Source organism: Polypterus senegalus, chromosome 11 (genome assembly GCF_016835505.1).
Source record: "Polypterus senegalus isolate Bchr_013 chromosome 11, ASM1683550v1, whole genome shotgun sequence".
Lineage (NCBI taxonomy): Eukaryota > Metazoa > Chordata > Cladistia > Polypteriformes > Polypteridae > Polypterus > Polypterus senegalus.
In genome coordinates, this window is record NC_053164.1 from 79,522,846 (window position 1) to 79,540,698 (window position 17,853).

General features: G+C 39.1%; 1 protein-coding gene across 4 annotated transcripts in view; it reads left to right on the plus strand.

Moving 5' to 3' along the window:
- Window positions 1-17,853, plus strand: part of efemp2a (EGF containing fibulin extracellular matrix protein 2a) — a 99,982-nt gene that overhangs the window by 60,157 nt on the left and 21,972 nt on the right. For all 4 annotated transcript variants that reach the window (XM_039769133.1, XM_039769131.1, XM_039769130.1 and 1 more), the window contains exons 4-5: window positions 7,412-7,630; window positions 15,268-15,390. In XM_039769133.1, the coding sequence (XP_039625067.1) occupies window positions 7,412-7,630; window positions 15,268-15,390 (342 nt within the window). The remainder of the gene's footprint in view (window positions 1-7,411; window positions 7,631-15,267; window positions 15,391-17,853) is intronic.

Here is a 17,853-nt window from a genome sequence, read left to right on the forward strand (position 1 = left end):
CCCCCCATTCCCTAGTTTAAACAATCCTCGACTAGCCTACACATACGCCTCCCCAATACATTGGTGCCCCTCCGGTTCAGATGTAACCCGTCGGCGGAACAGGTCCCATCTGTTCCAAAAGGAGTCCCAATGCCCCATAAACCTATACCCTTCTACCCTGCACCAAGATTTGAGCCACGCGTTAAGCCTTCTAATCTCCTCAATCTTACCTGGACTGGCGCGTGGCACAGGCAGAACTTCGGAGAAGACTACCTTGTCAGTTCTGCTCCTCAGCTTGGTACCTAACTCTTTGAATTTGGATCGCAGAACTGACAGACTACCCTTATGTATGTCATTTGTTCCAACGTGGACAATGACAACTGGATCCACCCGCTCTGGCCAAGAGCCTATCCACCCTTCCAGGAGGTCTCCCACCTGTGCTCCCGGAAGGCAACACACCGTCGAGACTCTCTCTCTCTGGAGCACACCTGCGCTTCAATCCCCTAATGATTGAGTCCCCAACTATCACTACCTCTCTCTTTTGGGAACTGGTTTTGAGGTGGCCCGTTGGGGCTCCTCCACCCTGCCTACCACCTCAGAATTATCAGAGTCACCGTCCAGCTCCGCCAGGACATGATAACGGTTAGACACTTCTAATTCTGGGGTTGATGCCCCCGGACAGTGTGCACCCTTTACCTTACGCCTTGCGACCGTGACCCACCTATTCCTACCTGTCTGGTCTGGAATCTCCTCCCGCGCCACCTTAGGGGTGCACACTATCTCTAAAGGACACCTGGGCCAAGTCCGCCAATTCTCTATTACAACGCAGGTCAGCCAACTCCTCCTCCAGTTCAGCGACCCTGAGCTCGAGGTGCTGGATCAGCTGGCATCTCTTGCAGATGTAGCCCTCATAGACAACTGGCTCTTCCAAACCATCATCTAAAAGTCCAACATCCAACAGGACTTGCATTGCACTGGCCTCATTATTAAAATTTGATTTGGGATTACTAAGCTGCCTTAACTATATATTTTTTTTTTTCTTAAAATTAAATTTCTTCTTCTTTCAGCTGCTCCTTAACTTAAATGGTAACACTAAGATCTGCTACAGATATTTTACACCTTTTCCCCCTTAAGCTCCTGTACTGTTCTCCCTCTCAGCTGCCTGCCTTTCTATGAGGTTAACTTTACTTTTCTCTGTCTCTTCTAGCTTTGCGCTCTTCTTACTTATAAGCTCTTCACTCGCACTGTTTGTATTCCCCCGTATTAATGAACCAATACGCTGTCGCCCACTTAATTGTTCTGCCTCTGGACGCTAAGGACTGTTTAATCTAAAATAAACAAATAAATAAAACTTTACTACCTTATTTGCTCCTACTGCTCCTTGTGCCTGATCGGTGTCTTAACGCAGGCGCTTACCTGCGCACTACTGAGTTTCCACCTTTTACTGCTTTGAAGTCAGCCGCGGCCTTTTTTTCTTTTCCTTTAAACTAAGGAATCGCTGTTACGACGACGCGGTTATTTATTTACAAATGCCGATATCAGTTACTGCTGCTTTCTACCCTGCCGCCTCGATGCTAATTCAAATACAGATAACAAGAAAAAGAACAAGTACAAATAACTTTTCCAAGCGCACTTCCAAACACCCAGCTACTTTTGCTCTTGTGGCGAAAAAAGCAAAAAACCCTTCTAAAGGGAAAAAGCTTTAAAAATTCCCACACGGTTCCTTAGAGGCAACCAAAACCCAAGTTTTTAAGAGCAAAATGTATTTTTTTAATGTAAATCTCACACCACAGAACAAACCAACACTCTCAACAGACTCTAGCGTTTGCAAAGCACACGTCAGCACAAAGCACACGTGACTCTCAGCTCTGACCTGAGCTGAGTTCTAACTCTAATTAGTTATTTTTTTATGTTAGACGTTTTAATTTAAAAGTTGCAGAAGGTAAAAATTGAATACATTGTTGTGAAAATGGAGACTAAAAGCAAACAGAAGTTAGACAGAAAACAATGCAATTGCATAAGTTAGCTCTTGCTTGTCCTGTAGGGCACTGCTGCTCCAATTATCAGGCAGTGGGGGGCTATATCAACCCAAGCCCACTTGGACACTGTCTAGAAAAGTTAGTTTCTCCAAGCTTTCTGTGCAATGAAGGAAAAGACTTGTGAGAGAAGCCATAGAGAGGCGCATGAGCACCTTGAAGAAGCCACAGAGTTCAGTACTTAAGATTGGAGCAAAAAGACATCACTCAGTCATATGAAAGGGTGCCACAAAGAAGCAATTTCTCATAAAGAACCATGTGAAAGCATATCTCGAGTTTGCTAGAAGACAAAAGAGTGACTCAGCTGCATGTATGAAGAGGTTTTGCTGTTAGAGGAGACAAAGACAGTGTATACTGACCAATGTTTAAAGAGCTATTTGTGGCAAAAATGTAACAAGGTGACACATACCTTAAGAAACACAAGTGAAGTAAGGTGATGGTAGCATTATGCTGAGGGGTTACTTTCCATCACCAAGGTCTGAGCATCTGCTTAACTCAGAAGAAAGAACGAATGAGAGTGTCTTAAGTACAAAGGCTGAATGTCCTACAATGGTCCAGGCAAAACCCCGATCATAGTCTGATTGAGTATCTAGGGCACTATTTAAAGGGGCATCCCACTCCCTTTAACATCCTGGAGTAAAACTGCCTGGAAGGTTGGCCCAAGTCACTGACAAACATTGTGCACAAAATGGTGCAAAAGGTGGCTGTACAAAATAATAAAACGTGGGGAGGAAATACTTCGGCAAACCACATTTTTTCATCTTTTTATTCTTGAGACTTTTTTGTCTTAAATAATATAATGCCAAAAATGAATGTCAGTTCTTCTAAACATATTACAGAAAAGAAAATTTGAGCGTAGGATTTGTTGTTCAGTTAAAGTGGAATGTTGATCATGGGACTAAATACTTTAGCATTACACTTTGTATAATCTTCAATATCAGGGGGTGTCCAGCTCCAATCCTGGAGGGCCACAGTGGCTGTAGATTCTCATTTTAACCCTTTACTTAATTAGAGACCAGTTTTTGATGCTAATGAACTTATTTTACCATAAGTGTAATCGTCTTGCAGTTTAAGACTCAGACCCTGCAATTGCTTCTATTTTCCTTTATTTGCAGCCAAACAAAAACAAAATAAAAAATGAGCCATCACATGACCCACTAACCTGTGTCCATCATACAATATCTGAAAGTAAAGAAAGGTGACATTCTAACTAATGTTGGTCTGCTCAGGTCCACAAAACATTTTGATGGTAGACTTACAAAAAAGAAAGTCAAGACTTTTAGCAATGTCTGCTGTGGCAGAATGAGAGCACCAACAAGCAATCAAATGTAATAACAAGTTAATTAACACCAAGAGTCAGCTTCTAATTAAGAAACTGGTTGGAGAAGAATTTGTTGGAGTTTGAGGACCTGACTTAGCTGGTCATCTCACGTGTCGTTTTTGTTTGGCTACCATTTAAGGAAAGAAAATAAATTCAGAGGACTGAGTCTTGAAAAGCAAGATAATTAATTAACAAGTCATCAATTAAATGCTGGGAAATGAAGTCAGTTAAGAGCAAAAGTTGGTCACTGATTAGGAAAGTCACATGAAGAAAAATCTACAGATTGTGAATTGGTAGAGAGTGAAGCTTATGCAGGTTCAAGGCAAGAACCAACTCGGGGGCGCCACTTCATTGCTTGGCTCACTCACACTCAAACCAGACCACTTTATAGTGGTACCGATAACTGAATACATCCTTAAGACTAAAAAGGGCTCAATAAATTTATGGATTATTAAATTTGCACATTAAACACAAACTCTAAAACTGTGAAGCGACAGGTTGGTGTAGATGTGTACTGCACTTCACTCATCACATTGCCTAGATGTTAAATTCTAGTGCAGCACATCTGGCCTAGTGCCGCTCTACTCCGAGGTAGACAAAAGCTGGTTTCTCTTTTGGTTTTGGCTGTGGCTCTTAAAAGGAAAATGTGGTTGAGAGGATAAAGGGCATCCCAGGACAAAACCTTTGGGGGAGTCTCTTAGAGATCTGAGTTGGAACGTTTACTTTTCCTCATTTATTTTACCAATGTAGAGTTCAGATTTAGTTATTTAGCTAGTACTCGAGACTAATGGAAAATATTTTTAAAAGCCTTACACAAGCATCAGAGCCGAGAAGTCACCTGAAAAATGCAATTTAGTGTACTTGAAAGGCCTGTACATAAAAAAAAAACTCATTCATTGCCAATACACAATGATAGATACTGAAGTACAAGGCATACATTCTGAAAGAGATTCAAGGCTTTTACCTGACAGGACCTTCTCATGAGGAGCAGCAGTTAAAATGGCAAATAAAATGATAAGCTAGCATGTAAAATGTCTAGGTAAGAATCAAGGAGCATTACATTGAATCACCAGAGTCCTGGTTATTTTCAGCAGAATTGGGTATATTAACAACAAACAGTTCTTCTACATCAGTTCTAAATCTTTAACTTCTGGCTACTTGTGGAATATAAAGGTAAGTGCTTTATTATTAATATTTAGTGGATGCCGTTATTTAAGGCATAGGTGGCCTTAGGGGTTTGCGGGGCCTAGGGCTGACCAACCCCATGTTACCGGTATGTGTGGACCAAGGTTATTATAGTTTTGCCTTTTTATATTAGTTTTTATTTCTATATTTTTTCTGACCTTACTTGGAAATTCAGTTTAGTTTTAGTTTTCCTTCATTGTGTATTTTTAGTTTTAGTTTAGTTTTTATTTCACAAAGGTATTTCTATTTTATTTTTATATATATTAGTTTCAGTTTTAGTTTTAGTAATTATGGCATGCAGCTCCAATGGAGTTACTTTTGTGTCACAATTGGACAGAACTGCACAATTAACAGATTTGGATATGAATTTAATGTTAGTGGAAGCTTACTACACTGCTTGGTTTACTGTCTGGTTTTGTTTTTGTCTAATAAAAACAAACATAATCAAAATTAGACACTGAATATGAACAATTTTACACAATTTTATAATTTTTTTAATATTTTCTCATGAAAATCACAAGGGCTTAGGAAGAACAGGACTCTTAGGCTTGAGTCAGTGTGTAGACCCCACCTAGCTGTATTGAGGGAAACAAAGAACAACAAGCATGTAGTGTCAAGGTTAGGGGTGGTGAGTCTTGAATAGCCCACCATAAGAACAATAAACCCATAATCAGCAGAGCAAGAGCAGGTAATAAGAGTATGGACAGTCACAAAACAACAGAGACAGTGTCTGAGATTAAGAAAACATGTATATTGTCTAAACCTGTTTATCCAGGGTAGGATTGCAAAACTTACAAGGGTTAAAGACTAACAGCAAGAATATTCATTCAAAAACTAAAACTAAAAATATTTTAGTAAATTATTTTATTTCAGTTAGTCTTTCCAGCTACTTTAATAGTTTCATTTAGTTTTAGTTTTTAATTTTGGTTTTGTTAATTATTTTATTTCAGTTTACGAAAATGTTTTTTTAATAATAGTTTCAGTTTTAATTTTAGTTTTTGTTAACTATAATAACCTTGGTGTGGACTGTATAAACTTGTGTACGAATTTAATAAAATTAATGTTAATATACACCAGAATTTCTCTTTACAGTATTCAGCTAAATATTTGCAAGATAACATGCGGACGTTATCAAAATATAACAATATAATCTAAAAATTGCAACTCATAATTCATGACAATACCATGACAGTGTGAAATGCAATGTGGTGTCATGTGGAAATTATCAGGGCCTCTTCTAGAAAAGTACCCAAATTGTAGGTATACTCTGAGTCTCGATATGCAGGATGTCATAGTCATAACTCATATTGATGTCATGTCAGCCGGTTATCATTAGCTATACATGGTTTTTGTGCATTAATATTCAGACATGTTTATGGCCTAACAATAAAATGTGAGCTTCAGTGGTTTGACAGGAAGTGTGGAATTAATGTAGAGGTATCATCATGAAATCTCTTACTGGTTTCCAGGTTCAGAGATGAAAATCCACTTTTCTTGCCTTCCGATTGGAAAAGTCGTTGATGACATCTTCATAGTCTAATTTGGATGCAATGTTTTTTTCTATAAATAGGAGAAGCCAAGCCAGCAACTAATGGGCTGTACCTGTTTTAGGAAGGGATTATACTGGCAACCCTTTTCAGACGATGAACATGGATTATGGAATGTTTTCAAAGAGATAGATAGATAGATAGATAGATAGATAGATAGATAGATAGATAGATAGATAGATACTTTATTAATTCCTGGGGAAAATTCACATACTCCAGCAGCAGTATACTGATAAAGAACAATATTAAATTAAAGTGATAAAAATGCAGGTATAACAGACAATATACATGTACGGAATTTGACCCTGAAGAGCGATTTTAAAAGGGATCCTCTTAGAAGCATCTCAAATATATATATATATATATATATATACTGTATATATATATATATATATATATACTGTATATATATATATATATATATATATATATACTGTATATATATATATATATATATATACTGTATATATATATATATATATATATATATATATATATATATATATATATATATATATATATGCTGGAGAATATAACTTGACAAATCCACTCAAACGGGACATGTGGACCTTAAAAGCGGGGCCCCCATAGGTGCGGGGCCTGGGGCAGTCACCTCACTTGCCACCCTCAAATGTGCTCTTGATTTAAGGTGACTTACAAAAGCAAGTTATAATACATATACGAATGATTAGAAGATGCAAGCATCAAAAGAACTGAGCGAGAGTGAGTAGTTCTACTACTCTATGATTTCACCTGCAGCTAGATTAAGACGAAAACCTATATCCTAAACTCTTTGTCAGTACAACATTAACAAGACACTAAACTTGAGTAAATTGGGTGCAGTTCGAATAGGCAACGAGAGATCATTTCAAATCTTTGGAGCAATTGTCCAGTCTTGGCACATCTGGCAGTCAGCAGACAGGCAGAGACAGAACCGAGACTTCTTGAGGGGACATATGGAAAGACCAAAGACAGGAGCAGAACCATTCAGAGCAGAAAAGTAGTAAAAGTGAAACGAGGAAGAGAAATGCTGTCATTCATGCTGGAGTCGAACCCTAAACTCAGCAACACAAACTCTCCAATTAAGCCACTATGCTATTCAGCCAATGTATAACTGCTGCCTTAAAATGAAAATAAGGGAGCACTTAACAAGTAGTGGGTCATATCATTTTATTCTGACCCCCTCAGACTCAGACAGAATGCGAGGTAAGAATGGCACCAACACAATAGGCCATGGGAGCATAGGTAAAGGGTTCTTCAAAATTGTGGGTTTCGTGCCCACAGAGACATGTGTTGTTGTGCAGCTCTGAACTTATTCTTTCCTTTTCTCCTGTTTTCTGCAGATGTCAATGAGTGTGAAACCATTCCTGATGCCTGTAAAGGAGAAATGAAATGCTTCAATCACTACGGAGGCTACTTGTGTCTGCCCCGGTCAGCCTCGGTTGTCTCTAGCAATGAAGTGATGGGCGTAGACTTTCAAGGACCAAGTTCTCGAACTGAAAGCGAGACCTACAACCCCTGTCCACACGGCTATGAGCCTGGTCTTCATGACACTTGTGTGGGTGAGTCACTGGAAGCACAAAAGCTATTGTTGCAATTTGCTGCTTGTCTCGAGATATGGCCATTGGTCTCTTTTTTCAAACAATAACTATCCACAGTGTATTTGAACTGGAATTTAGTTTGCTACAGTCAACCTGATTTTGTATAATATTCATCTTTCCATTTTAAATTTTATGCAGCACCCACATATAAACATAGATTAGGAGGTGAAATGATTGGAGTGTTTGAAGGGAAGGGAATCCATGCTGTTATTTTAAAATGGGTCTGTGACCAAGAAAACAGGGAAACAAAGACTGGTTAAGAGGAAATTTTACACAAATGTTAAGAAATTCATCCTCACACAGAGAACCATTGACACATGGACCAAGGGAACAAATGGAGACTGGTTAAGAAGAGATTCTGCACAAATGTTAAGAAGTTCATCCTCACACAGAGAACCATTGACACATGGAACAAGTTACCAAGCAATGTGGTAGGATTTTGGGGACCTTCAAATCTTGACTATTTAATTTTAGAGAAACTGGTTGAATATGATTGGCATTTTTTTTGGGTTGAAAGGACAATCCTTGTCAAAAAGTGCACTGATGTTCTACGGCAAATCTCAGAAAACATCAGTTAGCTGTCCACTGGGGTTCTATAAATGGAATGGCCTGGGGATTTTGTACGTAAATAACTTGACTTCCTACTAAGGCACATGTAATAAAATATCACTTTGAGACTTTTGCTTCTGGCAGTTTAACGTGATTAGGGCTACATGTCTTGTTGACATACATTATCCATCCATACATCCAGTTATCCATCAAATATTGATACCACTCATCCAAGACAGGACAACAAGGGATGATGCCTACCTCCATAGCACAGGGTGCAAGATAGGAAGACAGTGCAAATTTAGAGACCCTGATCAACCTGACCTGCACGTCTTTGGGATTTTTGAGTAACACTGAAGCATCTGCAGAAAAACAAGTGTGAAGGCTAGGGGGCGCAACAGAGCCCCAAGCACAAACACAAAGACACAGTCCTGGGTTCAGATAAAGCAAGGGGGGGTATTACAAATACCTTGTGCAAACAAACAAACAAGTGTTGTCTCTTCTTCCTCCTCTTTCTTTCTCTCGGTCTCTCGCGCCACCACATTGCTACTACTCCAGTGGATTATTGCCCATCTCTGCTCCCTGCTCCAACTCATCTGGACATGGCTGTGTGGTCTGTCTTCTTGAGGACTCAGGAACACTTCTAGTGCCAGGGCTTTGCCCTTTGCAAGCATTTCTGGGTCATACAGAAGTCCGAAATAGCAGGGAGTGTAATTCCCTGCAGCATCCTCAAGCGGGATCCACGGGTCCAAGCAGGGCTGTGCTACCGGACTAAAATTCCCTGTTGGTGTCAGCATGTGTATTGATATCCAGGGCTGCGGCCATCTAGCATCCTGGAGGAATAAACAGCCCCTTGTGACAGTCCTTCTCATTTATCATGGCCAGGAAAGGTGTTGTAAATACATCCAGTCAGGATGCCTGTCCACCCAACTGGGGCTTCCCATCTGGGCAAGGAACCTTCCTCTCATTCAATCAGGGTGTCAGTCCATCTACCTGGGGCATCCTGTTCGGGCAAGGAACCTTTCTCTCTCTCGGTCAGGGTGCCTGTCCATCCCGTATGGGACTTACACTAGGCAGAGTAGAAGGAAACATCCAGAGCCACACAGACAATGAGTAGACAGAGATTCAAACCTGCGACTACAGAGAAGTAATGCAGCACCACTAATATCTCCATTACCAAGTCAAATCTGATGTATGCTATATCATTACTGTTATTTTCAAGAATTTGTAATGCAAATTTGATTCATGGCTGTGTCTTCACATGCACTTATAAGCTCAGAATATGCTACTCTCTGCTTGTCATTATTTGCTGTTCATCTTTGCTGTGTCGTAATTTCCCTATGTAGTTATTGGAGACTGTATTTGTCATGACAATGTATGTAAAACAGGGGGATTCCTGCAACCTGAAAGAACCCAGAAAATGGCCATTAAAACAGCAGAGTGAGAGAGAGACACCCACATCCCCAAAAACAGACATGTTACATTAGTTGATCATTTCAAATTGGCCTTGTACGGGTGTGTGTGAGTGGGCTGGCACCCCTGCTATGGTGGATTACTGCCTTGTGACCAGCCCTGATATGATAGAATGTGGCACCTCATGACCCTGAATAGGATTTCTAGGCGAGCTTAGATATGTTGTGTTATTCCTGAATTCTAATCTTAATAAAAACTGCATGTTGTGACCGCTTGGATCTTCCAATAACAATAAAATGATTGATTCAGCAAGATGCAGTGTCAGTTGCAAAGATTTTTTTAACGAGCAAACAACAAAAACAGGGTCAGCTGGGAGCACGTTTTGATTCATGGGAGTGTCAAAGGCAGGTGTTAGAACAAACCACTCAAAACAAAATTCAAAAACTGACAGTCTTAAAAAGAAAGGACAAAACAGCTGAAGAAGAATTGTCTTCTTGTGAGAATTTCCTCACTTTATCTATCTGACCAGTGGTTTAACTGTAACTAACATAACTGCCTTGACATCACACTACAGGCACCTTCATATGGAGTGGTATCATAGCAGCATTCGAAACACAAAGGAGAAGCAAGTGACACGCAACAACAAGTTCTAAATATGAGAAAAACAAAACAAATTGGACTTTGAATTGAAAAACACGATGGCACAATATAATATAATAATTTTGCTCTGATCCTGACATTTTAATATCAAGTATAGCAGCTTTTGAATGAAGGACAGATCATGGACAATTATCCTGCACAGTTTTTTTTATTGAACCTAAGATATAGAATTTTGTAGCCGAAAATCTGAGCAAACTTGGTAGTTTTAGGTTTGCCAGAGAGGACAACTTAAGCTTTCTTTGCGAAAGCTTGACTAAAATGCATTATTTACGTGCAGTCTGTCCTTAGACATGACTTCCTAGAGTACACACAGCAGCAAGTAAAATGGCTCTGTATCTTTCCATTCCTGAAGAGCTGTCTTCATATCATTCAACTTAACAAAAACCTTTTTCAGTTACTCAGTTTGTGTGCAAGCAGCACAATGTTCTGTTTTGCAAGAGTAGATCTGTGGTTTGGCTCATCAGAACTGCATTAAACAATTAAAGATGGCCCTATGGCTCTGCGCAAAGTCATTGTTTTCAAATTCCATGCTTTATTTTGATATAAAAGTCACAGGGTTTAATTACAGAGCTCCTTATGATCCATTGAGGCAGTGAAAGAAAGCAAGGGAACCCCTGTACAGAGTAATATGGTTACAATTTACCACAGAAAACCTAACTCCCCATTCCAAATTTTTGAAAAATACATCCCCTGACTCTCATTATGTTAAAACGCTTGATTCATTGCTCCAGTGCCTAAATCTCCTAAAAGTTTGCACAAAAAAAATGAAATTTGGGGCCTTGTCCATATGGCTCAGGAGCATCACATAGAGTGCAGGGTGTTTGCTGCCCATTTTTTAAGATTTATGTATATTGAGCAATTTTAAACTAAATGAGGAATGATACATTGTGTTTCCATTGGTGGTGGGCTGTTTTATATATAGTCATCTATTAAGAAAAAAGAAAGAAAGAAAAAAAGAAAAGAGGAATCTTTTCAGGCTAGACCATGTCAGAACTCGCATACCCATGTGATCATGAAAGTTAAAGCACAGTTCTGTTCTTTCATACTGATCCATGATCCCTGTGATGGCATTTAATCAATATTTTCTGTTTTTCTGTGTCATTGGCACCACGATTTTATATTTGTGGATGCAGCATGCTAACGGACATGAAATGTGCATGTAACATGACACATTATGTCATTATGGCCACTCTATAAAAAGTGGCCTAACACATTAAGTAATTAAGTAACTGCTATAAAGATCGGTGGCACATACTTCCTGGTCATCTGAGACTATGGATTTTAAAACAAGCTGAACCAAGTTTTAATAGATTTTCCCTACCACTGCCACCTTCTTCCAATGACCAGTCTCCCAGCATCATCCCTACTACATAACAACTCCCACCACGTCAGCTGGCTGTGGACTGTCTATAACTGAAGAGCAAGTAAGGAGACAACTGAAGAAAGTACACACAGAAAAAGCTGTGGGACGAGATTGAGTAAGTCCTTTAGTTCTTAAGGCCTGTGCTGACCATCTTTGTAGCGTCCTCTGTCACCTGCTCAGTCTGTGACTAAGCCTTCAAAAAGTCCAGTCCTGTTCTAAAGAAGGCAGGCGCCTCTTCACCTAATGACTATAGACCACTGGCTCTTATGTCTGAAGACTTTTTAGAGACTGATCCTGGACTATATGAGTCCTCTGTGGCGGACCTCCTGGACCCACTACAGTTTGCCTATCAGACAAAGACTGGAGTGGAGGATGCAATTATCAATCTGCTCCACAAGGCTTATTCTCATCTAGACAAAGCCTTGGGCACTGTGTGAATTATATTTTTTGATTAATCCAGCTCCTTCAGTGCCATCCAGCCAGCCCTTTTAAGGGGTAGCCTCAGAGATATGCAGGTGGATGAGCCTATGCTGTCCTGGATATTGGACTATCTGTCAGGCAGACTGAAGTTTTTGAGACCCAAGGACTGTGTGTCTGATAAAGTGATGTGAACAACACTGGAGCACCATAAGGAACAGTCCTGTGTCCATTTCTCTTTACTCTGCACACCTCAGACTATCAATATAACACAAGGTCATGTCACTTGCAGAAATTCTAAGATGATTCTGCACATATGCGGTGTATTGATAAAGGGGATGAGACAGAGTAGAGGAGTCAGGTGAAAAAGTTTGCTTCTTGGTGCAAATAGAATTATGTGCATCTTAACATCAGCAAAACCAAGGAACTGGTTATTGACTTTCACTGTGCTACAGAGCCTCTATGTCTGGTCACTATTCAAGGATTAGAGGTAGAGGTGGTCCACTCCGACAAGTACTTGGAGGTCCACATTAATGATTGGTTGGACTGGTCTCAGAACACAAAGGAGCTGTATAATAAAGGGCAGAGCAGGCTCTTTTTCCTTAAGCGACTGTGTTCCTTTAATGTGGGAAGTGACATTTATCACATCTTCTATAACTTTGTGATGGCCAGTGCGATTTCCTACGCTGTGGTGTGCTAAGCTGTAACGTCACTTCAAGAAGGCCCATCGAATCAACAAGCTAATTAGAAGGGCAAGCTTAGTTATAGGATGCACTCCAGACCCTCTGAAGGTCGTAGCAAAGGAAAGGATTAAAACTGAGTGCCATTATGAACAATGCATGCATATTCTCTCTCTGACACACTAACACTGAGGACTTTCAACCAAATTAATTATTCAGTAGAATTGTGTGAAGAAACGTAACTGGTGCTTCTTATACCAACAGCAATAGGTCTACATAACGCCTCACTGTGATTGTGACAGCCAAGTCAGAACTTTTCTTTCATTTGAATTTTCTTCCTTTATAGTCATTCCAGTGTCTATCTATCGAAAACTGCATTCATTGGTGCATTTTTGTCTTAAAGTATTATGGTTAGACCACTTGCTATGTGTCTCGAGTTTTATTTTTGGTTAGTGTTTTGGTTTCAGACATAAGTAGCACTGTCTTCCTGGTATCAGACTCTAGCTTGGTTATTTCAATCTTCTTTATACAAATATTACACAAATCTGCCTCCTTATGATGGCATTACATTTTTCTAAGCTCTTTTTGACTCTTTTTTTGGTTAACATCTTAGTTTTGACCATCATTCTCTTTGACTTTGTGGTTTCAAGTCTCTTTTTTTTATTATACTCACCTCCTCATCCTTACCTCCTTGTCCCTGGGGTGGCTAGTGTTTGATCCCTGTTAGTACAACTGAGGACAATGGCTACTGTTTATAAATCTCTGACTCTGCAATATAGCAAAACCTACAAAGAAGCACAAAGAACAGATCTCACCCAAGGCAAGGCTGACACAGGAAAATGTGAGGCTTAAGGCCTGCCTAGGCCTCAAAATGGAGATAGCTGCAAAGTTTAAAAAAAACAGCAAATAGTCCTACTCTTGAGAATGTTTCAGCAGGGGAAGAACCGTATAACACCGACTGGAGCAGAGGCAAATTCCACAAGGAATCTTTGTTAAGATTTTATTAGCAAAAGAACAATATACAGCAAAATGCTCAAAAGAGTGAAAAAGGAACTGCCTGTAAAAGCTGTAAAATGCTAACCAGGTCCCAATTCATGAATCAAAATCTAAATTCCTTAAACAGAGCACAAAAAATGTCAAAAGGCCATAAAATCCAAAGAGCAACAATAAGCAATAAGAGGAGAAATTTCAACACCCAAGTGCATATAATGAATGACGAGGAACTGCATTTGTCAGCCTTTATAGTGCTGGGAGCAGTCTCTCAACGATGATGGGCAGGGATCATCCCACAAAATACATGGAACATCAAAGAACAAATATAACCACATAGAAAGTAAATGAATAAAACTGACATAAAATCCATGAGTGGACAAATTATAATAATAAATAACAATATTAACATAAATGATTGCAATAAATAAGTCAAGAACAAGCAAAACAATCAAAAAAAGACATAAACATAAACCAGGGAAGGAACACTGGCTAACACATAACACTTCTAAAGAAAGACATTTTTTGCTCTTTTCCACTTATAAAATAATAATAATAAAATCTGTTTGATAGATCATTCACCGTTGCCTATTTCAAGCCTAACTGTAACCATACAAAAGTCAGCCTTGTGGACAGAGAAGTATAAAGTAGCACATATCATGGATGAGTATGAACGGAGTTTATAACATGGTTTTATAATATGGTTTGAGAACCAAACTGACAAAGAAAAATAAGGTAGAATATACTGTTGTACATGAAACAAGAAGAAAAAAGCAGGTCAGAAAGGATCAGGATGTCAAAAATAAAGGCATGAAGATTTAGAAAATATAAAAGTCACTAAAAAGATGACCCCAGAAACCAATAATTCACAAGCTGAGCACAAAGGGCTTTTACAGAGGCAAATAGCACAATGCTTGAGCACACACCCACCTCGTTCTATCAAGTTACTATTTAATGATAGGCGTTGACATGTAACAACACCATGGAGTTTTATTGCATGGTTAAATCTTTTCACAAAACTCAACCATCTTTTTTTGTGTGAGCTATTTTATATTCAAGTTACAGAGATAAATTTAAATAAATGAAATTTATGGAGTAGTCAGGTGTGGCCCAGTTTGAAACACAAAGTAAACAAGCATTAGTATCATGATCAGAAGGACCAAACCAAAACTCAGTGTCACTAAACAGGCAAAATACAAAAAACAGATGTTGAATTAGATCAAAATATCAAAAAAATACATTTATTTTCTAAAAGCCTTCCCTTTATTTTCAACAAAGATCTGACTACTCTTTTGAGCATTAGCTATGGAGGTAGAATTAGATTTTAAAGATGTTTGCTACTAATTGTGCTGTCAGTTATCCCTTACCAACTGCCTGAACATGTGATAAGTCTTGTGGGGTTGATAATGCAGGTTTTCAATGTATAAATTACACGCAGGTTTTTATAGTTTGTATCTCTGAAGAGGAGTACTGTGATATTGCTATCCTCTGTGGTCACTTCTTTTATCTCAATTGTGTTTTCTCAGATGTGGATGAGTGTGAACAGGACCTCCATGATTGCCAGCCCAGTCAACAGTGCATCAACACAGCTGGTTCATTCACTTGTCGATGCCCAGATGGGTACCGCAAGATAGGCACAGAGTGTGTCGGTAAGTTAGAAATTCAGTGTTCTGCCTTGTCACTGATATAAAACTCAAATGGCGATATGTACAATGAGAAGAAAAATGTAAAAGCCAGATGGATTATCTCAAAGATTTGGAGCATTTTTTCAGTTTCCACTTGTTTTCCTGGCTCTGCTGATAAAGTTACACATTTTTCATTGAATGTTAGACCTCCTTTGTGCCCAGTTTAGGAGGCAGGCTGTACCCTTTGTTTAAATCCTCCTATGCACTTGCCTAGTAGTCTCCTTTAGGGTTGTCATTTAGGTCAGAATAAATCCAGCTTTTGACCCTTATTTTTTTTTCCAACTCTTTCCCTGGTCTTCTTGAGTTCAAGTGCACATTATTTATAAATATTATTATACTCTGTGTAAATGAAAATGCTCCATTAAGTAAAAATTATGTGCATTGCCTAGTCACTTTTTCCTCAACAGGAAAATACATTTCATGCAATACAATTTTGAGTTTTTGCCAGTTAAGGCTAGACAGTGAAAGCCAGAGATAATCTGCTAGACACCCAGCACAACTTCCTCTGTCACAAGTTGCCACAATAATTTGACAGAAAAGAAAGCAGATCATGTGCCAGGAATGCTCTGACCACAAGGCATTGCGCCAATCAGAATGTGGCTGCAGATAACGTTTTCATTTTCACCCACCGCCTGTATATGGAAAGGATTACAGTCTCTGGCTGAAGAAGCTAACTTTGAAAAAGCATTTAGGTGTGTGGAAAAGAAGCTAAAATTGAACCATCCCTGCCTATAAAAGTGGGTTGGGTATGATGTCCCTGTGTTAAACAACAATAATAGTTATTTCTATAGCACATTTTCATACAAATGATGTAGCTCAAAGTATTTTACAGGATGAAGAAAGAGAAAAATGACAAAATATATAATAAATAAAATTAGGCAATACTAATTAACAGAATAAAAGTAAAATCTGCAGGGGTTCCGCAGCCACAAGACCTCCCAGCCTCCTCTAGGGATTCTACCTAACATACAGTAAATGATCTTGATCAATACTCATGGTATTCAGGGTTCACATGGAAGAACTTGATGATGATGGTCATGTGAACTTCTGGTCTTTAATTCATCAATGTAGGGACATCACGGTGTTTTGATCAGGTGGTGGTGGCACCGATCGACACCACAGAAAACAGGAAAAAGAACAGCAGAGAAAGTAGTGGTTAGTGGGGATTTCGGAGCCGATTTAAAGATGCACAGGCTCCTAGTATGATAAGCAAACATAATAGAGAAACCTTGCTTGATTTGTTTGCCATCCTTGCACTGTTCAACAAAAACCTGGTGGAACCCCACTAGGGCCAGGATTGAGCCCTATGTCAGAATTAACCATTTTTGGAGAGTCGAACTTCTCTTCTGCTGTTTTCAAAAACATGAGTGAATTAACTAACTAGTAAACAATAAGCTGATGAGATCACAAGCTCCATCTCTGTTCATTCTCTTATTATAAGTTTTCTTGTGTTTAAGGCTGTAAAATATACTGCCGATCACCCAGACTCGCATTATGTAGATAAGCATTGTGATAATCTAAATAATAAAAGCAGCTTTACATTGCAAAACATAACAGTGTGACTGTATGACTTTATGTGACTAGCAATGCAAGCGCGCCAGGCCATTTCCCCAGCACCTGAAGAATGAGTGAGCATCCATGTCGAGTACTGCTCATCTTTATATTTTTGGTTAGCCTGTATGCCCACCTTCACAAATACTAATTCCATGTTGGCTTCTTTGGTGCTTGTGTAGTTTCTCATTATCACTTCCTCTGTGCCAATGGATAAAACAAAGCAATTATAAAACATCCTGTTAGATCACTTATGGCCATTTGTGAGTGTTCCTCCCAGTTTGTCACCCAGTCTGAATCCGATCATAATGAATAAGTAGACTTGCGCTCTCTTATTGGCTCTATCATTACTAATGTATTGCCTTAAAGAAGAAATTCTAACATGGAAAATCATAGAGGCATTTCTGGGAAAAGTCGAAGATTACGCATGATGTGTATAAAACTCTTTCACAGATGTACCCTGATGCCTCCTTGTAGCCATCAAAGCCACTTTGGCAGATGTTACATAGAAAAAGGAAAGTAGTTTGAACAGTTTGTGTTTTTATATAACAAATAAAATAAGGATGGTGGAAAAGGGGCATGGATGAAAAGGATATGCATCAGTCATTGTACCTACTGTGTCTAAAATAATACTGAGAAAAGATTTGCAATGATTTCAAGCAAAATGCCTGAACAGGTCAACTCTTTTTCATGATGGTGCATTTAGATAAAGTGGGCAGTACTGTGACCTGATGTTTCATACATCTCATAACTTTGCATGTTCTCCTAGTGCTTGATTGTTTGTTTGGTTTTTTTTCTCTCTAGTACTTGTCTTCCTCTCATATCCTTTAAACGCGTGTATTAGATTAGCTGGCCCCATGTGGCAGTACCCTGTGA